The sequence below is a fragment of the Dermacentor andersoni genome, chromosome 9 (genome assembly GCF_023375885.2).
Source record: "Dermacentor andersoni chromosome 9, qqDerAnde1_hic_scaffold, whole genome shotgun sequence".
Taxonomy (NCBI): Eukaryota; Metazoa; Arthropoda; class Arachnida; order Ixodida; family Ixodidae; genus Dermacentor; species Dermacentor andersoni.
In genome coordinates, this window is record NC_092822.1 from 7,712,797 (window position 1) to 7,735,044 (window position 22,248).

Genomic DNA, 22,248 nt, shown 5'->3' on the forward strand with positions numbered 1-22,248 from the left:
CACACGTGACCCCGAGGTGGCGGAGCAAGTGGCCATAGCCCTGGCAATGCTCGACGATAAGCGAACGACAATATTCAGCGACTCGAGACCGGCCATCAAAGCGTTCGAGAGAGCAGTCCTCTCCGACAAGGCGTTACGCGTCCTCCGCGGCGCTGATCCTAGCACCCTCAAACACCACACCGTCATCTGGTTTCCCGCCCTCCTGGGTTGGATCCCGGGCGCCCCGCCGAACCTCAACGAGACAGCCCACGACGCTGCGCGCGTGCTTACCGACCGCGCCGTCACGCCCGGGCAACCACGTCTCGATGAGTTGGAGGCGAACAGGGACGCCCCAGTATCCTACAATGAAATCACCAAACATTTTTACTTGGGACGACGTCTCTTTCCGCCCCCGCACCCCGGGGGCGGAAAGGCCGCAGGCGCTAACGCTACGCTTATTACAGACATATACTTATCCAAACCCCGCCACCTTACACATCATCTACCCGGACGTCTACCCAGACGATGCGTGCCCCTCGTGCGGGGTCACGGCGACACTGGCACACGTGCTCTGGGAGTGCAGAAACGCTCCGCCCGACTCTACCTCCGACAAGTGGGAGAAGACCATACGAATCCCGCTTCTACAAGACCAGGGGAGTTCCAATCAGTCGGCCGAAGTGAACGAACGTGTCGTCGGCGCGCTCCTGAACCACCGAGACTACGCGACCTTCACCGACCGCCCTTGACCGCCCTTGCCCGGGCCGCTTTCGCCGGGAGTCATATGGGAAGCGGCTTTTTGGCCGTTTCCCACCGACCGCCTTTTCTTCCCGGGATTTTTTGCCGCTCCCCGCGCTTCTAAAGCTCTGAAGCAGTTCCAACGCGGCTGCCCCTGCCGGGGCCATAGCTGCCTTGGCGTGTTTTCTACACCATGAACCAAGAGCGCCAAGCGACCAGCTCTACGAGGCCCATGTTCTAAACGGGCGTGCAAAGGGCCTTCGGCCAATTCACCGCTCTGTTTCGATGGAGCATTTATCTACCGCAACGTCATTTTCCAACGAGCAGAAGACGCAATCGGCGACGGAGAACGCCGCCGCACGTTCCTCTACAACAACGAAGACGCCCGAGGTGGATACCGCGGGAGTGGCCGCCGATCCCATCGTCACCAATTTTCCCTCCCAACAACGAGAGGTAGACACTCCGACCGGGGAAAGGATGGAGGAGGATGCTACCCCGAACATTTACGACGACAAAACTGACGACGACACAAGTGGCTGTTGGAAGACAGTCATACATAAGCGACGCATCCGTCAAACGCACGCTAAGACGCAACCCTCCGAGAACATCTTGGGCATTCCGGACGCCTCCCAGCCTACCGTACGCAAGCACAGTCGGAATCAGAACCTGCCTCAACTTCCTTTGCACGACGAAAAGATAATTCTGCGGCCTCACGGAGGACTTTGTCTCGATAAGTGGACGCGCCCAGAACTCGCCAGTGCTCCATGGAGTGCAGCCGGCTTGACCACCGACGATCGTCAGGACATCATATTCCGACTGCGACCTCAGCAGAACTTGGCAATCATCAGCACACCCCAGTCACACGTAGCCGACGCATTGTACAAGGTGAGGGAGCTGAACCTTGGTCAGCGGGTCTATCTCATCACAACGTATTTTGCGGCCCCAGACAACTCATGCAAGGGAATTGTTCCTGATCTTTTGCCCAGTACACCGTCTTCCAAGCTAGTGGATGAGCTTTTGGCTCCTGGAACTCAAATACTTCAAGCACGAATGATGGGTCAAACCAACGTTGCGTTGGCAACATTTGAAGGACTTAAAGTGCCTCGCTACGTGCGTTTCTATGCATGGTGCCGAACTCCGCTGCTACCCCCATCGACCCCGCCAACTGGTCTGCAAGATATGTCACAAGCTCGGCCATTGGGCTGATTACTGTCCTACGCCGCACGTGGTCATTTGCGCGACGTGCGGGACTGACAACCCCACCCCGTCACATCCGTGCACCCCACACTGCAGATCCTGTGACGGGACCCACCCTACAGCGGATCCAAACTGCCCGCGGCGTGCTAGGCAGACACTGAACAAAGCTTGGGTGCGGAAAGCTCTCGAGAAAGAGCAGCGTGAACTCCAACCCTCCAGCGACCCGACCACTACCACAGATACGGCGGAGACGCGCGCCCCAACGAAGGAGACCAGGCAATTCCGGTCGGAGACCCGTTCGAGATCCCGTCGCATATTCCGGACCCGCTCCAAGTCTCGGTCCCGATCCCGCGAGGCATCGTTGCGCCTCCCAGAGAGGCGCCCTCCTTCCCCATCTCCCCAACAACCCTACAAGAAGGCCCTGCAGACCAACGCCCCAGCCAAGGTGACCCTGGTCCCTTCAGGGGTGCAGCGGACCCCGGAGAAGAAAACAGCAATGGAGGCGCCTCGGGAGGTAGGTCGGGCGGAGGGTCCCCCACAGCTCGCTCCACCCCGTAAATCTCTCCCTACCCCTTCCCCTATTACCAATTCGTTATCAAATCCCGATCCTCTAATAGAAATAGCCCGCCTACGTCGTGACATGGAGGAGCGCTGTGAGCGCCTGCAAAAACAAATGGACGCGCTGGTGGCACATGAGCACTAGTATGCAGGCGGCTCTGGACAGGATAGAACTCCAAATGGAGGCCCTTCAAATAGGGATTACGGAGCAAGTGAAATCATGTATAGAGTGCACTTTCGCACGCATGCAAGTTCCTGAGCTTAGCGGTAACAACGGAAGCGCGCTTTGCGACCAAGGCTCTCGGCCGCAACCTTCAAATGTGGGCACCCGGCGCCCGCATCCCTATGCACGACCGCCTGCTTCCTCTCGCGATGATGATGGCGCCGCGTAACCCGGAGCAACTAGTGGTGTGGCAGTGGAATTGTAGGGGATTCCGCCGAAAACGAGGTTCCCTACAGCAGTATATCGCCACATCCACGAACCCTCCCGATGTCATCCTCTTACAGGAAGTCAATTGCACCCCTTCTTTATCCGGCTACAGCATGCTCTCGGGTGTCTCTCCTCTTGTGGGAGCCTTAGTTTCGAAACATGTTACATGTCGCATGCATACCACTAACATTGACATTCCTCACCAAATATTGGAAATAATTACGCAAGGTAAACACAGCGAGAGTCTGTTTATACTCAATGCATACAGTTCCCCCCGTTCGCGAACGCACTGTTTTCAGCACCTACCAACAGAATTTGGTAGGTTTGGACGGGTTTGTGTGGTGGCCGGCGACTTTAACGCTCCGCATACTGCATGGGGTTACGTTAAATCGCAGGCTAAAGGGACCCGCTTATGGCATGCCATCTGTAACATGAGATACACACTGCTTACTGACCCAGAGCACCCCACTCGGATAGGCAACAGCGTATCTCGTGACACCTGCCCTGGCCTTACCTTCGTGCGCAATACTGGCCCAGTCGTTGCGCACGGGCCTTTGGAGGAGCACCTTGGTAGTGACCACTACATTGTGGCGACCACCTTGTCATTACGGGGTGCGCGCAGGCCCGAGCGAAATGTGCGTATAACGGATTGGGCGAAATTCAGGGAACGTCGCCAGGACCCACCTGAGCGCCAAGGGTACGAACGCTGGCTTGACTCTCTCGCACAAGATCTAGAGGCCACCACGAGCACACTGCGCACCACAACCGAGACACCAGACATAGACCCGCATTTACTTCATCTTTGGAACGCCCGCAGAGGGTTGACACGACGATGGAAACGACAACGCCTCAACCGCAAACTTAGGAAACGTATAGATCAAATTACACGGGAATCTCAGGAGTATGCAGAGATCCTTACGAGGAGTAACTGGCGAGGATTTTGCGATCGCCTCTCAGGCACATTGAGCACAGCAAAAACGTGGTCGATTCTTCGCTCACTCACAGATCCCACCGCAACAAAGGGAAAAACATTTCAACAGCTGCACAACTTAATGCACGAGTACAGGGACGATGTCTCGACACTCCTCAGAGAGCTAGAGAAGCATTTCATACCCACAGGCCCGCCGCCGCAGTATCCTGACTATCCTTATGTAGGCGAGGCGAACGAATTGCTCGATGCAGACATCACATCTGACGAGGTGCGGGTGGTCCTACAAGACCTACGCCGCAACACGGCACCGGGAGCCGACCACATCCGTTTCGCCACCCTTCGTAACCTCAGTGGCGCGGATATTAACCACCTCACCCATATCTTCAATGATTGCTGGCGCAAGGGCATGCTTCCCCAAGCATGGCGACACGCCGACATCACACTGATCCCCAAACCGGGCAGGCCTGTTAAGGTTGAAAACTTACGACCCATCTCCCTAACATCCTGCATTGGTAAGCTCATGGCGCATGTACTCTTGCGGCGTCTGCAGCCCTTCCTCGAAGAAAAATCACTCTTTTCTAACTCTCAATTCGGATATCGGGCTCATCTATCTGCCAAAGATGTGATTTTACAATTGCGGGAGGAAGTCATAGGACTTCCGTCGTCCGCCCAAACGAGAGCACTCATCGCCTTAGACCTAAAAGGGGCATTCAATAATGTTGAACATGACCTCATCCTTCGCAATGTTGCACATTCACACTGTGGAATTCGTATGTACGACTATATCCGCGCATTTCGTCGAGATCGCACAGCCACCGTAGGAATGGGACCGCATCGATCCGGTACGATTTGCCTTATAGGACGTGGGACACCCCAGGGCTCCGTTCTTTCCCCTACTCTATTCAATATCGCGCTCGCAGGGCTCCCCCGGCTACTCGACCAGATCCCTGATGTCGCCCACGCTATTTATGCGGACGACATTACTATCTGGTCGACACGGGGTTCCGACGGAGTCATCCAGGGCCGACTGCAGCAAGCAGTCGATACAGTTTCCGAGTACCCGAGAAAATGCGGCTTAAGATGTGCTCCGGAAAAGTCGGAGCTCATAATCATTCGCGCCCAGAGAGAAGACGACCTGCTGCGCTTGGTGGAGGCATGGGTGATCAGCCGCCTTACATACCATCTCCCATTTCAGCGGTTGACCCAAGCGCAACAACTTCGCATAGAGGCAATGATTCGCAAAGCGACGAAGCTGGCCCATGGCCTCCCGAACTATACTACCACACGCCGTCTCCTTAACTTAGGGACACACAACACACTAGGCGAGCTGCTAAAGGCACATTTAGTCAGCCATCGCCAGCGCCTCCTACTCACTCCTACTGGCCGCCATCTTCTCACACGGCTAGGATACTCTGTCCCACCCCTTGAGTCTGAAACCCGTCCAACGATCTTCTCGTCAGCGATACGCCAAGCACTAAGTATTCATCCATTGCCACGTAATATGCACCCCGAGCATGACAAAGGGGGGCGCAAAGCCCGTGTACGATACATTGGCCGGAAACACATATACTTTATACACGGACACATCACGCACTCAAGAGGGCAATACCTCGGTAGTTTTGGATGGCACCGAATCCCTGAGAGACTCTGCTGCAATGCGCGGAACAAATGCCGCTTACGGAGAAATTCTCGGTGTTGCTCTTGCAATTCGATACGCCATCCGTGTTCCTGAGGAAGTGTATATATTGACGGACTCGCAACAGGCATGCCGGGCGTTCCTATCAGGACATGGCATCCCGAGAGCGGCGCACCAAATTCTCAAACAGATCCCGCAAAATACACCAACCACACCTCCCCGCATCCACTTAGTCTGGACCCCTGGTCATACTTCGCTGCCGGGTAACGAACGCGCACATGCGGTTGCCCGAGAAATTTCCCTCCGGGCGACTCGGCGTGGTGAGGCGACTAGTTCAGAGTGGGGGGATCCCTTGCTCCGTTACACAGACATACTCCGTCATTATACACGCATTCGTCGCACCCACGCCGCACCACCGCCGTCCTTCTCGCGGGAGGAAGCAGTGGCATTACGCCAGTTACAAACCGAAACTTTTCCAAATCTTGTCTCTCTCAATAAATTCTACCCACATTGTTATGCAGATCGTTGCCCTGGCTGTGGCACCACAATCTTCCACGTCACGATTGAGTGCACTGCAAACCTCTTTCCTCCCTTGCCAACTCTCCTTTACCCCCTACGCAACAAAGAGCTGTGGGACGATGCCCTCCGCGACGGACCTCCCGAGGTCCTCCGAGCTGTGATACAACGGGCTCGAAACATCGCCGGAATCATCTTAGGGACCCTGGACTGAGGGTTCCTCCCCCACTGCTCTCGCCATTCAAATATTATTAATAAAGATGGTTTACTCTCTCTCTCTACAAGACCAGCAATGGGCCGTCCAGCAGGCTCGCGCAGCGGCCGCCAGGTGCTCCCTGTCGGTCCCTGCGTGGGAGACGCCCACTGCGCGCTGACGTGCGTCCTGCAGGGCTTTTATTAAAGTTTTTCCAATCCAATCACTGCTCCTTGTGAAAACATCTCCTACTCTGCCACTATTGGTCAACTTTAATGTAATAATTTAGTCTTCCTTGAAGAAGGGCACTGACTGGCGCGATGTTCGCCTCGAATTATTGATTAAAGAAGCGAAAGAAAGACACGGTCAAGACTCACAGTTAACTGATGCACATCATAAAAAACTATTAGTTGATGGTCTCTGCACACGCACGCAAACAAACGTCACCAGGAGCGCTAAAGGAAAAGAAAGAAAGAGAACAACTATCGAGCTTGTCAATTTAGCGTTTCCAGCAACCTAGCTGACCCTTCCATAATATACATTACCACACAACGCAGTTTCTTGACAAACATAATATTTTAACAACGTATCAAAATGGATTTCGACAAGGTTATTCTACGTGTACCCAGCTAGCAGAAAATATACATGACTTCGCACTTTCAATTAATAACGGAAAACAAACCGATGTAATTCTTATGGACTTTAAAAAAGCCTTTGATAAAGTCTGTCATAAGAAGTTATTGCACAAATTAGGGAAAATATTATATGACCACCAACTTTTAAACTGTTTTGCCGCAAATATTAACAATCGAAAACAATTTGTTCTCTTTAATGGAGAAACTTCGGAAGTTGTTGATGTGGACTCGGGCTTTCCCCAGGGGCCGGTGCTTGGACCCCTTCTTTTTCTTTTGTTTATTAATGATATTGTCTTAAAAATTCCTGTCAAAATACGATTGTATGCATGCCAATGACTGCGGGATTTACACGGAAGTGAACAGTACAGCTGACCAAATTCTTTTAAATGATACACTCAAGAAAATTGTTCAGTGGTGCGATATGTGGCAAATGTGTATTAACTATGAAAGAACAGTGTTCATGAGAGTTACTCACAAAAAAGACCCTTAACTTTAATCTATTCTATCAACAGCAGTGTTCTTCACGAAGTACCTCATTACAAATACCTGGGCCTCTGGATAACAAATAACTTACACTGGACTAAACACATTGATTATGTCGTAAGAAATACAAACTGTAAGTTGTTCTTTTTACGAAGAGATTTAAAATTTACTACTCCTGATGTCCGCATGACCGCATATAAAGAGCTTATTCTCCCATCATTAGATTATGCAGCCATAATCTGGGACCCCTTCACTTGGACCAATATTAACAAGATTGATAGCGTACAAAAAAGGGGTGTGCGATTCATATAACAGCTTCGGACGTTCTTCTGTTTCTGCCCTTTTAACCAGAGCCAACTTGCCACAAATAACCTAAAGAAACCGGTCATCTAGGCTAAAATTTATGTATCAAATTGTAAAGGGGCACTATAAATTAGACACTTCAGACGTAATAACCTTTTCATCCGGGTATGCCACTAGACAAAGACACCTATTAACAATTGCTCCTTTTCGCACACGTAACAACGCCTTCAAATACTTTTTCTTTCAGCGGTCAATCACTAAATGGAACCAGCTTACTAACATCCAAGTTCAACAGCATTCATTTACCTTGTTTACATCGTGTCTAACTTAGTACTTACCGCACGCCTTCTATTTTAGTTTGTATTAGTTTATTTACTCTTATGTATCTATGTATTTGTTGATTGCCTTTTTTGTGGTGTTTTCGACATTTGTACCCTCTTGTCAAAATCCCCAAAGTGGAATTGCAGTATCAATAAATATATAAGTAAAAATAAAAATGTGTAACTAAAGCAATCGTCACCTCTCCGCTTGGTAAAGAAAGCCTCCGAGAGCTCGATCACGTGCCACAGTTGTACTTGCTTCCTACTGCATGAATATGTTTATTTCTAGACAATTAAGCGCCAACTAGCACAACAAAAAGATCAGTGCGATTTAAAGCCAAGTTTGCTCCACAAATTGTTACTTACGCAAGTGCTAAGAAAAAACTGACCTCTGTGTCCGCACTTTTGTCCACGAGGTGGATTCTGTGCGCTCAGCCACGTTGTGCATGTTGGTGTGCCTCGCGTAATCATGTCGTGGTTTGGCACGCGTAAAACCCCAGAATGAATTAGTTAATTCATCGGCAGTCCAGCATAATTTGGTGTTGAAGGGGATAAAGTTAAGGAAATCTAAATGTAACTAATTAAACTGTTTATGTATAAAGTATGAAGGGGGTATGACGTCTGATACGGGTATGCCACGGACAGCGGCCCCCGGAGCGAAAGCGTAAACACAGTTCAATGCCAAGGGGGTATACACCGTGTCTTTTCTTTTTACTTTTGTTTGCGTATTTGTTTGCTGCGTGCATCGAAGTCACACCGGCAGCCATCCTTCGAGCCGCCACTCTATACTTGAACGGTTGTGCGTCAGCCGCGCTGTAGATGTAGACAAGGAAGCAAAGGGGAAAACCTCAAGGACACCAACTCAGCATATATGCTTGAAGACGCAGCCGAAACAATGAAAACACTTTCCTCTTAGACGTGACAATTTTATTGGCTACCGGTGTAAGGCCGGCTTGTTGCTGTTGTCATTAACATATGTCTTGTTTTGTCCTAGAAGAAATGCATTTTCCCCCTTTGAGCGATGTGATGAAAGAGCGTAGGTTAGGGCGTGTTGGTATTCCATAACTGAGGTTTTTTAGCGCACGAAAAGGGACGAAAGACAGTGTCCTCGTCTCGCCACTGTCTTTCGTCCCTTTTCGTGCGCTAAAAAAACCTCAGCGATGTGATGAGCCTGTCCACGCGGCTCGCACTCCTTTTGAATCGATGAACGTTAAATGCCATTTTGGTTGGATCGTGTCGCCTCGAGCAATGGATCTAATTCGGGGCTCGTAATACCAAGAAGTAGTTCGTGTCGTTAGGTTGGTTCAAGAACCGGCACCGATAGTAGGGCTTAAAGTGCAGGGATAGCTGGTACGGCATCGTTCGGTTCGCTGCGATGTTGTTTCGCCCAAGAGGGGGGAGAGACGAGTGACTGCGCGTCCTTCTCCTTTTCTCTCCCTCATTTGTGCGAAACACCCAGCTGGTGAACAGGAAAAAGTAGTTCACGCATGAACTCCTCTGGGAGTTGTATGCGTATAAGCATTGTGCCACTTGCTCATCTCCACGCAGCCCGGTGTCATTATCAATGTTATGAAACTTGATCTGACCTGTATAAGCCCTTGTTAACCCTTATCGGACTAGATCCTATCCTTATCGCCACTTATCGGTTGTTTTCAACCGTATCGGACTCGATCCGAGCATTATCAACCTTTAGGTCGGTATCAACTTATCGCAATCGATCCGATCCTTATCAACGTTATTGGACATGATCCGACCCCTATCAACTCTTATAGGTCCTTATCAACCCATATCGGTACTTATTGACCTTATCATAATAGCTACGACCGTTATAAGCCCTCATCGCTCTTTAGCACATTATCCATCCGCGTCGAACAATTATTAACCTGATGAGACCTATATAACCCTTCATCACTCTTTATAATCGTTATCAACTCATTGACTGATTATCTGTCTGTGTTGCGCGACGTGAAGCGCATGAGTGCATGCATTTGCGTTCCATTTACTTTCTCAACAAAGCGTTGGTTTATGCATTGAAGCTCAAAAGTAACAGAACGCCAACGCATTTCTCCGCAAAGTTCGGGAATTAATATCTCGAAGCTGGTGGCATCCTGAGAATTCGTTCCATTTGGATCCGCCTTTCAGACTCCACGGCTAGAATTTGTAAATTGCAATATGGGCCATCAGGTAATTAGTCCAGAACTCAATTACTAAATTTTTGATTAGTCTATTATTTATTTCAATTTCTTGTGCAAGTAATGTCCGGCTCTGAGTAGGCCAGCTCATGAACTAGAATTGTGCTGTCTGCCACAGGCAACGTTAAGGATTTTTTGTGTTCGCTGAAACACCTTTTATATTGACACGGGTGCTTGTTTATCTTTCTCCGGTGCCCGCTGTTCACCGGCTAACAAATGCTAAACGTTATCGCTCAGCGCAAGGCGCGCCTGCATGATTTGGACCTTACGCGAATGTCATCGTTCATTCTATCAGTTGTGTATGTGCTCGCCGAACCTTGCATTATCATATTGCATGCACGACACGAATTGTGTAGTAGTTTCTGGAAACCACGCGGGCACTAGCGATTACACTAAAACCGTCGTCGAGTGGTTTATAGACGCACACGCACTTGACCCGCCGATCAGATTTTCGTCGATCGCCGACTGCCTTCGCCGCTATCGTTTTGCTTTGAGTGTAGCCTGTTTTTTTTTTTTTGTTTTTTGTGGGCACATTTGCTCAAGTAAAAGTGAAGCTATTCACAATTTTGCTGTTCTTCCCCGTCGCTACCGCGTGACAATAGAAGAACGGAGGCTCTGTCCCCAGCCTAAAATGGCATTTCGCTCCACCGCGAGACAGCTGCTCATCGGCGAGAGGTAGGCGGAGCCACGCTGCCACTCTTCTCCACGAAGGCCTGCAAATAGAGAGAACACGTACTGCACCGCTTATGCCGCCGTCGCAGTGTGTCGATAGCGATGTCGTTCGACCGACTTTGACTCAATCGGAGTTTAGTCGACACAGAAGAGGAAGCCTTCAATTCACCCGATATTATGCACAGTGTCGTATGCCGTCAATGGCACAGGGCTTCGTAAGATAATCACTAAAGGGAACTCTGGCACTGGTGTAGAAAGCAGACCGTTGTATGTGGCCTCTTTAGACATTACGGGAGCGTACGACAACGTAGACCGCAGCATCTTGTGGGATATTCTGGAAGGGGAAGGCTTAGGCGACGATTGTATACAGCTTTTGAGAGAGCTTTACCTAGAAAATACCGTTTGCGTTGAATGGGAAGGGATGAGGAGCGAGGACAAAGCTGATATCAACAAGGGACTGAGGCAACGGTGCCCTTTGTCCCCACTGCTGTTTATGATGTACATGGTGAGAATGGAGAGGGCGCAAGATGGAAGTAATATCGGCCTTAATCTCTAATACAAACAGGTGGGTACGGTAGTAGAACAGCAGCTTCCAGGTTTATATTATGCGGAAGACATTGTGTTGCTAGCTAACAAGCAAAGTGATTTGCAACGTCTGGCTAATATCTGTGGGCAGGAAATATTCAACGAAAACAGTGAAGAGACAGTGGCACTACAGAGCCAGGAAATACCTCGAGTAAGAGAATATAAATACCTTGGTATATATGGATAAACTAAGGCAATAGATATATGGGAATACAGGAAAAGAAAAACAATAACAGTAAACGGGAAGAGAAATGCAGCCATAACGAAACACATAGCACTATGGGGATACAATAGGTAGGAGTGCTCCGGGGTATGTGTAACGGTGTAATGGTTCCAGGACTTACTTTTGGAAATGCAGTTGTTTGCTTTAAATCAGGGGTACAATCAGGACTCGACGGGAACCAAAGGTCAATGGGACGCCTCGCATTGGGCGCTCACGGGTGGAAAACCACAAATGAAGCTGTGCAGGGCGATATGGACTGAACAAGTTTTGAAGTGAGGGAAGCTCACAATAAAATTGATTATGAAGAACGACTGAGGAATATGGAAGAAAGTAAACGGGCTGGAGAGTATTGAGGTATCTGTACAGGAAAAACATCGATTCACAGTGCAGGAAAATAACTAGAAAGCTTACCAGCAAGTATGCGGCCTGTAGGGTGAGCAACACAGCAACATAAAACGTCACGCGTAAAACCAGAGAGGCTGAAATAATCTCATGGGTGGTGGCAATGGAAAAGAAACCTGCCATGAGTAACTACTTAAGAGGAAAAAATGAAATCATGAAAGAAACTATTTAGGATACCTTAAAGGGAAGCTCATTACTTTTCGAAGCGAGATCGGGATGCCTTAGAACGCACACCTATAAAACGAGATATAAGAAGGAAGAAGCATGTGCTTGCTGCGGTAAAGCTAGGGAAACGATGGAGCATGTTTTATTAGAATGTGAAGATATCCCCCCAGCAGTCGATTTAGGCACCACTGGCCTCCTCGAAGCCCTTGGGTTCAGCGAGAGCAGGGGGAAAGTAAACTTGTCCACAATAGAGATTAGTAAGAAGCGATTAAAAAAAATTGGTGGAGGAAAAGTAGGGAAACGAAAAAAAAAAAGACGGAGACGTGCAAAGTTCACAACCGGGGGTCAGAGAACTTGGTTATTGGAATTCATCGTGGTGTTTTTTTTCTTCAACCCAGGTAGAACATCAGGCAGTATAGTAATAGGCTCGGTGGCACAACCTACCGCCCCGTTCCAAAGGGGATGCTCGTGACATCCATCCACCCACGGGAGCTACCAGCGAGGCGCGGTTCAGCCAGCATTGAAATGGTGGTGAACACTTGAATTTGCCAAAATTTCATCTTTCAAATGGCTTCATCATAATAAACAAAGTCATCATCATCAGCAGCAGCAGCAGCCTCGTTACGCCCACTGCAGGGCAAAGGCCTCGCCCATACTTCTCCAACTGCCCCGGTCATGTACTAATTGTGGCCATGTTGACCCTCCAACCTTCCTAATCTCATCTGCCCACCTAACTTTCTGTCGCCCCCTGCTACGCTTCCCTTCCCTCGGAATCCAGTCCGTAACCCTTAATGACCATCGGTTATCTTCCCTCCTCATTACATGTCCTGCCCATGCCCATTTCTTTTTCTTGATTTCAACTAAGATGTCATTAACGCGCGTTTGTTCCCTCACCCAATCTGCTCTTTTCTTGTCCCGAAGTAGAACCCTTTTCGTAAGCCTCCAGGTTTCTGCCCCGTACGTGAGTACTGGTAAGACACAGCTGTTATAAACTTTTCTCTTGAGGGATAATGGCAACCTGCTGTTCATGATCTCAGAATGCCTGCCAAACGCACCTCAGCCCATTCTTATTCTTCTGATTATTTCAGTCTCATGATCCGGATCAGCAGTCATTACCTGTCCTAAGTAGATGTATTCCCTTACCACTTCCAGTGCCTCGCTACCTATCGTAAACTGCTGTTCCCTTCCGAGACTGTTAAACATTACTTTAGTTTTCTGCAGATTAATTTTTAGTCCCACCCTTCTGCTCTGCCTCTCCAGGTCAGTGAGCATGCATTGCAGTTGGTCCCCTGAGTTACTAAGCAAGGCAATATCATCAGCGAAGCGCAAGTTACTAAGGTATTCTCCATTTACTCTTATCCCCAATTCCTCCCAATCCAGGTCTCTGAATACCTCCTGTAAACATGCTGTGAATAGCATTGGAGAGATCGTATCTCCCTGCCTGACGCCTTTCTTTATAGGGATTTTGTTGCTTTCTTTGTGGAGGACTACGGTGGCTGTGGAGTCGCTATAGATATCTTTCAGTATTTTTACATACGGCTCGTCTACACCCTGATTCCGCAATGCCTCCATGACTGCTGAGGTTTCGACTGAATCAAACGCTTTCTCGTAGTCAATGAAAGCTATATATAATGGTTGGTTATATTCCGCACATTTCTCTATCACCTGATTGATAGTGTGAATATGGTCTATTGTTGAGTAGCCTTTACGGAATCCTGCCTGGTCCTTTGGTTGACGGAAGTCTAAGGTGTTCCTGATTCTATTTGCAATTACCTTAGTAAATACTTTGTAGGCAACGGACAGTAAGCTGATCGGTCTATAATTTTTCAAGTCTTTGGCGTCCCCTTTCTTATGGATTAGGATTATGTTAGCGTTCTTCCAAGATTCCGGTACGCTCGAGGTCATGAGGCATTGTGTATACAGGGTGGCCAGTTTTTCTAGAACAATCTGCCCACCGTCCTTCAACAAATCGGCTGTTACCTGATCCTCCCCAGCTGCCTTCCCTCTTTGCATAGCTCCCAAGGCTTTCCTTACTTCTTCCGGCGTTACTTGTGGGATTTCGAATTCCTCTAGACTATTCTCTCTTCCATTATCATCGTGGGTTCCACTCGTACTGTATAAATCTCTATAGAACTCCTCAGCCACTTGAACTATCTCATCCATATTAGTAATGATATTGCCGGCTTTGTCTCTTAACGAATACATATGATTCTTGCCAATTCCTAGTGTCTTCTTCTCTGCTTTTAGGCTTCCTCCGTTCCTGAGAGCTTGTTCAATTCTATCCATATTATACATCCTTATGTCAGCTGTCTTACGCTTGTTGATTAACTTCGAAAGTTCTGCCAGTTCTATTCTAGCTGTAGGGTTAGAGGCTTTCATACATTGGCGTTTCTTGATCAGATCTTTCGTCTCCTGCGATAGCTTACTGGTATCCTGTCTAACAGAGTTACCGCCGACTTCTATTGCACACTCCTTAATGATGCCCACAAGATTGTCGTTCATTGCTTCAACACTAAGGTCCTCTTCCTGAGTTAAAGCCGAATACCTGTTCTGTAGCTTGATCTGGAATTCCTCTATTTTCCCTCTTACCGCTAACTCATTGATCGGCTTCTTATGTACCAGTTTCTTCCGTTCCCTCCTCAAGTCTAGGCTAATTCGAGTTCTTACCATCCTGTGGTCACTGCAGCGCACCTTACCGAGCACGTCCACATCTTGTATGATGCCAGGGTTAGCGCAGAGTATGAGGTCTATTTCATTTCTAGTCTCGCCGTTCGGGCTCCTCCACGTCCACTTTCGGCTATCCCGCTTGCGGAAGAAGGTATTCATTATCCGCATATTATTCTGTTCCGCAAACTCTACTAATAACTCTCCCCTGCTATTCCTAGTGCCTATGCCGTATTCCCCCACTGCCTTGTCTCCAGCCTGCTTCTTGCCTACCTTGGCATTGAAATCACCCATCAGTATAGTGTATTTTGTTTTCACTCTACCCATCGCCGATTCCACGTCTTCATAGAAGCTTTCGACTTCCTGGTCATCATGACTGGATGTAGGAGCGTAGACCTGTACAACCTTCATTTTGTACCTCTTATTAAGTTTCAGAGCAAGACATGCCACCCTCTCGTTAATGCTATAGAGTTCCTGTATGTTACCAGCTATATTCTTATTAATCAGGAAATCCGACTCCTAGTTCTCGTCTTTCCGCTAAGCCCCGGTAGCACAGGACGTGCCCGCTTCTGAGCACTGTATATGCTTCTTTTGGCCTCCTAACTTCACTGAGCCCTATTATATCCCATTTACTGCCCTCTAATTCTTCCAATAGCACTGCTAGACTCGCCTCACTAGATAACGTTCTAGCGTTAAACGTTGCCAGGTTCATATTCCAATGGTGGCCTGTCCGGAGCCAGGCATTCTTAGCACCCTCTGCAGCGTCGCAGGTCTGACCGCCGCCGTGGTCAGTTGCTTCGCAGCTGCTGGGGACTGAGGGCCGGGGTTTGATTGTTGTGTTCATATAGGAGCTTGTGGCCAAGTACTGGCCCAGGGTGGCCAATCCTGCTCTGGTGAGGGAGTGCGTTACCGGTTCTGGTCACCGGAATCAGGCCACACTCCAGGCCTGTTTATGCAATTTTATCAACACGCGGATTTTTTTTTTATTCCGGTGGAAAATTGCGCGGCAACGGGATTCGAACCACGGACCTCTTGTACGCGAGGCGGGTGTTCTACCTCTACGCCACCGCAGCGTGCAGCATATACAAACAACAAAGTAGATAGATAAACGATAGATAAACAAAGTACTGTGTTGTAAATAATTACATGAACACCATTAAAGTGGTCTGACAGCAGGATTCGAACACAGGACGCCTAGTGCAGAATTGCGATATCAAAACCATTACGCCACGCATCGACCAACGGCATAGAACACCCATATAAATTCCTCGCGGAAAAGCGAGCGCGTTTTGATTTGGCGCCCTCGACAGGCTGAACCGCTGCCATTAGTAGCGATTATGCGTGTACATAGGGTCTTCTGCATTTATACAAGTATAGATTGCTTAGAACTTTAGGATAATGAATGCAGATAAAACGTAACAAACAAAGCTACAAGAACGTATCAAACCACAAGCATGTGATTATCAAGTCTGCGTACTATGCCCGTCATTTCTATGGTGGCTGGACGATGGCAACGACAGAGTTCCCCTCTAGTGATTATTGTATAGGAAACTCGGCGTTCAATGGGACTCGTGTGCGTTTCTTCGAAAAGCAAGTCACTCGACGCAAGATTCGCGCAGTGCCTCGTTGTCTCGCCTTTGCCGCTTTCGTCCGATTATCGCTCGCACGCATGACGCTCCTTGTCGCATTGCACGTGTGGCGCGATGTGCTGCGGCATTCTCGAGCCTACGCGAGCATCGGCGACTGCCCTCGAACGCACGGTGACGTGTGCACGTATAAAGACCGGACCGCGACTTGATTCCCGAGATTTTGACGACCGCGCTCGCTGCTGTCACTGCGATTTGAGCGCTGCTCAGCTTGGCACAAGTTCTCCCCATAAAGGGTTACGTTCTCGTATTCTTTTTCCAGTGTTTCTGGCTCTTTTCCGTAGCCACAACGTGACAGTATCGGCCATGCCTTCCGCCTCGGCGATGCGCTCGATTTACCTTGGGGTGTCCTCAGTACAGCTTATCAGGTGCGTATAGCTCCTGGTTTCGCCTACTTTCATTTGATTTAGCACGTAGTAAAATTTAATTACTCGCTCATCGTGTTAAATGCTGCGGTCGTGCCTGATCGTCGCGAGCATTGCCCGTGCCGCTGGTGTGCTGTGCAGAAATGCTTAACGCCAAGCTTGTCCGCTCTTCCGCTAACTGTTGGCACTTCCATCGCGCCTGTTTTTTTTGTTTTTTTCGAAAACTGTAGCTGACGCCATTTCACTGGCCGCCGACAGTCGATAGGACGGTTATGTGTCGCAGTGACTTACAGCTATAGTCCTTTCTTTATTATATCTTCAGAGCAGAGCTCTTAGGCATCCGCGGCTGCGCTTAGCGTGAGGTGTTTCATACATGCATCCGCACGACCTAGTGTGTACCTTATGGAGCGCATCGTGTCACGCGTTACAGGCAGACGGACCAGGCAAGTAGCTCTAGAATGCTTACGCATCGAAACAGTGATATTAGGCGCTATTCTGGACATTCCGCCATTTTCTTCGATGCGTGACGTAGACGCGACACGAATAAAATGGCGCTGATGGCCCCATTTTGCTTTCTTAACGTGACTCCAACTTGACGCCTAAGAAACTGAAATGAAGGCGCCGAACGTAAGGTTCTCCGTAAAGCAAAACAGTTTTCCTCCGCAGTAAAAATAAAGCAGCTAGCTCAAAGCGCATGATTACTCCGTCGAAAACGCTTCTCCCTTCCGTCGTCAGCTGCGTACGAGCCGTCGTAGCTAGGATGCGTGTCCCCGGGAAATGGAATGAGTCATCGTACGTTGGCGCCCACGCGCTTGTTTTCTTCCTTGAGACGGCATACGCGACCTACCAGTGGTGGTGCGCGCACGTTTTAGGCCACGTTATCACTATCTCGTGAAACGTAAATGACTCGGTTCGGCTGGCTGAGAAACGGCCGAATATCACCGATAGCGTTGCGCGCGCCAGATATCCGCGTGCGCGACGCAAGCGCCGGCGCTGCCCCCTCTTGTTCAGTTCGCTGGTTACTTGCATCGCGGGAGGAATCTTCAAGGCGCCGCCTTGCGTACATTCCTTTTTATACATTAAAGCGACGCCGTTGTCATAACTTCTGATTGTGCGAAAAGGCATTAATCTTCAAAAGAACTTCACTTTGGCCTATAGTTGGTGTTTACTGCATATCATATTGACCGCAAATAAAGACGGGGACCGAGGGAGAGAACACATAAACAGCACGGGTGGTATTACGCGGCATTAATCTTGCTTACAATACAAACGCAGCAGCGAAAAGTGGACAACGTTGCAGAAAGCTTGCTATGTTCAACTAATGTTATTTCCTATAAACGCGTTCTTTTAAGAAATGATGACCCAAAACACAAATGCCAACACCACCCGAGAACGATGCCAATACTTGAGCACTCGTTATGAACAAAAGATTTTCATGGCGCCAAACGAGGGGGAAAATGTGGCGATACGCATTCCTCTCGGTCGCCATTGCATATGGCTGCTCATTAGCATAATTCGCGCGGCTCGTCGCACCACAAATTATGGCGGAAAATCTCTGCAATGGCGGCCCTGCGCAACGTCACGCAACATCGAATTGACGTTTACGAAACTGCCCTTCCGGCCTGAAGGAACATTCCTTTCCAACGGCATATTCCTTCAGCCAATCAGCAAGCTGACATGGCGCCTATCTTGGATCGCCGCCACATATTCGCGAAATCGCAAGTGCATTGCAATGGTTTCTGTACGCTACCGCTCACTTTCTTTTTGAAGCGCTAACGTCGCAATATAGCTGTGAAGGAGCAAAAAATGTATTAGTCTATAAACTTTGCAGTCCTACGTCACGTTTCGTCATCTTGATGAAAACGCAAAATTGCCATTTGCAAAACTTCCGTTTCCTTTCACAAATTTCAAGGCACGCGCGGGCTCTCGACAGCCAATCAGAGAGTAAACATGGCGGATAATGGCGGCCGTGCAGCCCCCATGCGTGTCGAGAATAGCGCCCCTATCGCTCACGCTCCGGTGCACAGTTACCAGTGAGCGCAATATCAAACGTCGTTATCAATGTGCGCTGGCGATGTGAAGTTCCGCACTTTGTATAAATAGACGTACGGTTGGAGTGCCAACGGTTATTAGAACAGCGTCCTCCTTTCCACTTTGTTTCCGACGGCGGCCGCCGCGTATCGCCCATAGCAGGGTTCGAGTAGAGTCACTGGAAAAAATTTCAGAGTACCGCAAAGCTCGGGATTTGACTGGCAACACTGAGCGGCCACCGCCATATACCTTCCAAGCCGACTGCGTCGCGGGAAGGCCGCCGTGTTGGAAGAGCTTGATATTCGGTGACACATCAGGTTGAGTGTTTACTGCAGTACAAATACTTTGTGACTGGAGATAATGGTTGCTAAGAACGAAAATAAAATGCTATGTTGTGCGAAGTAATGCAGCCGGTGGTTGTTTTGCACGCCGATCGTGCTTACTGCTGGAACTGTGCTACGATTGTGGGCAGCAGCTTACCGCCGCTATCGGGAGCTTATGCACGCGTTTTTTTTTTTTTTTTCCTTCCGCGGAGCGAGCTACGAAGGAAACATTTCGTCACTTCGAGCCGGAATGAGGGAAGCTTGTGCTTTGGGGCATGAACATCGTGGACCGCCATCGGCTTCTATTGAATGTTTCCAAGCAGGACGAAACTAACACCTGACAGTGTCACAGGCACGTACGTTCATTGTATAATTTCACAAGCTAAATCGGATACATCTAATTTAGTTTGTAAACGGATACCGCGCGTCCTCGATTCTGCAGGGCGACTTTGTCCGCCGTATACGCACGACACACTGCGACTGCCGCGTGCGCACCGGAGTTTGGCCGTGATCGTAAGACGATCTGTGCACAGCAGACGTAAAAACAAATTTCGATGACCATTTTGCGCACTAAATCTTGTGGAAGGCCAATATGAGCCATTTGCGTGATTACAGCAACGTATATGTACTTCTGTACACTGATAATGAGCGAGAGTTTCCTACATTGCGATTTATGAAGGCGGCTGTCTAGTGCGTTCATGAGCGGCTACTCTCCTCAAATTATTTATGACTGTTTTCTTAGAATGCCAAGATTTGCTGCCTGCGTAAAAAAAAAAAGCAGGAACGCCCGCTGGTGACGCAGCACTTCTTTTTCTAAGTTACATAGGCGATGTATGAAATTCTTGTGCTTTTAGAGCGGCTTATGTAACATGCATAGTGACAGAGTGAAACTAAAGCTACTGGGTGTTCTGTTGTTTCGTATTTCTTGTTATGCATCAAGCACAACATTATTTGGGTATGCACCGTAGCATTTCAACATAAAACATAATATGTATGCTGACTTCAGTTCATTGCATGTGCTCGGTTTACAAGCTCAAAATTTGAACCATGCGTTGTGAATATCACCTGGCCATTGGTTTCAAGGTCGAAATGCGTATGTATAAATGAGCAAAGGATAAGTGGAAAAAAAGGAAGTATCATGGGCCTCGTATTGACCATGTTTTTATTGACTGCGATCGTCACGATCTGCGAAAAACAAGTACCATATGGGTCGAGCGACTCGAGGCGAGAGCGCGCTCACGTGCGCGGAGAAATCATGCGAGTGCCTGGTGCACGTGAGGACGCGGAATTCTCGCGCGACCAGTGTGCCTTCGCGAGCCACGAGCACGGAATAACCACGTGTGTTGAGCAACAAACGAGTACACTTGTACCCGCGTCAAGCGTGCAAGACGCGAACGATCCCTGCAATGAACTCCTATTTTCGTAGCATCGCTAACACCGCGTGCAGTTCGCCTAAATATCTTCTAAACAGTGCCGAAAAGCACAAGCAAGGTGTACTTATATCTCGCACACGCGGGTGTTTTCTGTAGGCTTGAAGTTCTCCCGGCCGATTCTGTGTAACCACGCAGAATGACTCTCTCGGTCATTTTTCCCGGTCGGAATCGAGAAAACAGTCTTTCCAGACTCAGTTCGGTTGCTGCATCCGAAGGCGCAACAGCCAGGCATGATTTCCTTGCAGTCAAATGCGAGCGCGACAATCGGCACACACGCACACGCACACACACACACACACACTACGTTGGGAACCTGCGCTCTAACTCAGCCGGCCCGCCCGGCGCTTGGAAGGTATATGGCACCCGAGAGGTCACGTGGTACGGTTGGGCCAATGAACGTGTCGGCGGCGCGGGGAAAACGAATGCGGTACTCTGAAATTTTTTCCAGTGACTCTAGGTTCGAGGCTATCTGACACGCGCTCCTGTGTTGCCGCTCATATTGCTCACGATAGTACGTGCCAAAAGCACAGTCGGATTACGAGGCCCGCCGTAGTGGCGTACTCCAGATTAATTTTGACACCCCGGTGTTCTTTAACGTGTTCCTAAATCTAAGTTCACCGGTGTTTTTATATTTAGCTCCTGTCGAAATGCCGCGGTCGCGATCGCACCCGCGACCTCGAGCAATGCCATACCCGCAAAGGTGTACCGCGGAGGGCACAGATGTGTTGATTTGACGTGCGGCCATTTCCGTACTGCCGCCTAGACGCTACGGTGCTTTAATGCGGCTTTGCGTCTGCAGGCCCTGCGTGAGTTGTCCGCTTGACAAATCTGCACGGTGTTATCCTTCAGAAATAGCACAAACGTATACTGTAGCGTACATTCAGTTTGCCCGCAACCGCCGTCGTGTCTATAGTAGTAGGGTTTCCTAGGGCTTCCTTGCCATCTCGCGTCGCCTTTCCCCTATCCCGCCCTTCCCCCCTGTACGGAAACTGCGAGCGAAAAGTGACAAGGCCACTCTTCTCTCACAGTTCACTCGTTTCGCGACTGCGCCGGTTCTACCCATTCTTCTCCCTGCCCCCTCTCTACCATTATGTCTACCTCTCCGATGGAATAGGACGTGAGTAGAAGGGTTTCTGCGATGCTTCTGCGGGTGGGGGGGGGGGGGGGAATCACGGATAATTGCAGCTGTCAAGAGGCAAATGTGACGACGTTTAGGGAGGTCCAGAGAGCATTGTGCACATGCGACGCGATAGAAAGGTCCAAATGAGTTTCTCGCGTCGCCTTTCCTCTCTGCCACGCTCCATCTATGTATATACACGCTCTGAACGACCCCCACCGCGGCGTACGAGACAGCAGCAGCAGTGGAAAAGTCGAAGAGGTAAAGAAAGCTTCGCTTTAAAGCACTCAAGGACACGAGGATGGGTTGTGTCTTCCAATTAACTCTATTGATATTCCCGTATTTATATGCATGCCTCGTGTACTGACGTCCAGCGTAAAGAAATCTAAAGCAATTTAGCGCCAAGCAACACATAAATGAAGATAACAAAAGATAGGATAAAATGGCCTGCCCTGTATGCAACCTACCTATGCAACCTAACACGGACGTGAACTATAATCTAATGCGTCTATGG

The 22,248-nt window shown here is 49.1% G+C and overlaps 1 protein-coding gene and 1 long non-coding RNA gene across 4 annotated transcripts in view; one reads left to right on the top strand and one right to left on the bottom strand.

Annotated features, from left to right (window-relative positions):
* LOC126527455 (choline transporter-like protein 1) overlaps positions 1-22,248 on the bottom strand; it is a 108,140-nt gene that overhangs the window by 17,011 nt on the left and 68,881 nt on the right. For 2 of the 3 annotated variants that reach the window (XM_055068468.2, XM_055068471.2), the window contains one exon: positions 8,822-10,821. The exons of the other annotated variant lie outside the window; for it this stretch is intronic. In XM_055068468.2, the coding sequence (XP_054924443.1) occupies positions 10,771-10,821 (51 nt within the window). In that variant the 3' untranslated portion in view covers positions 8,822-10,770. Of the gene's footprint in view, positions 1-8,821; positions 10,822-22,248 lie in introns of those variants that run through there. 3 annotated transcript variants of the gene reach the window in all.
* Positions 16,592-22,248, top strand: part of LOC129383747 (uncharacterized) — a 103,392-nt gene continuing 97,735 nt past the window's right edge. The window contains exon 1 of the long non-coding RNA XR_011890252.1: positions 16,592-16,833. This is a non-coding gene — a long non-coding RNA (uncharacterized lncRNA). The remainder of the gene's footprint in view (positions 16,834-22,248) is intronic.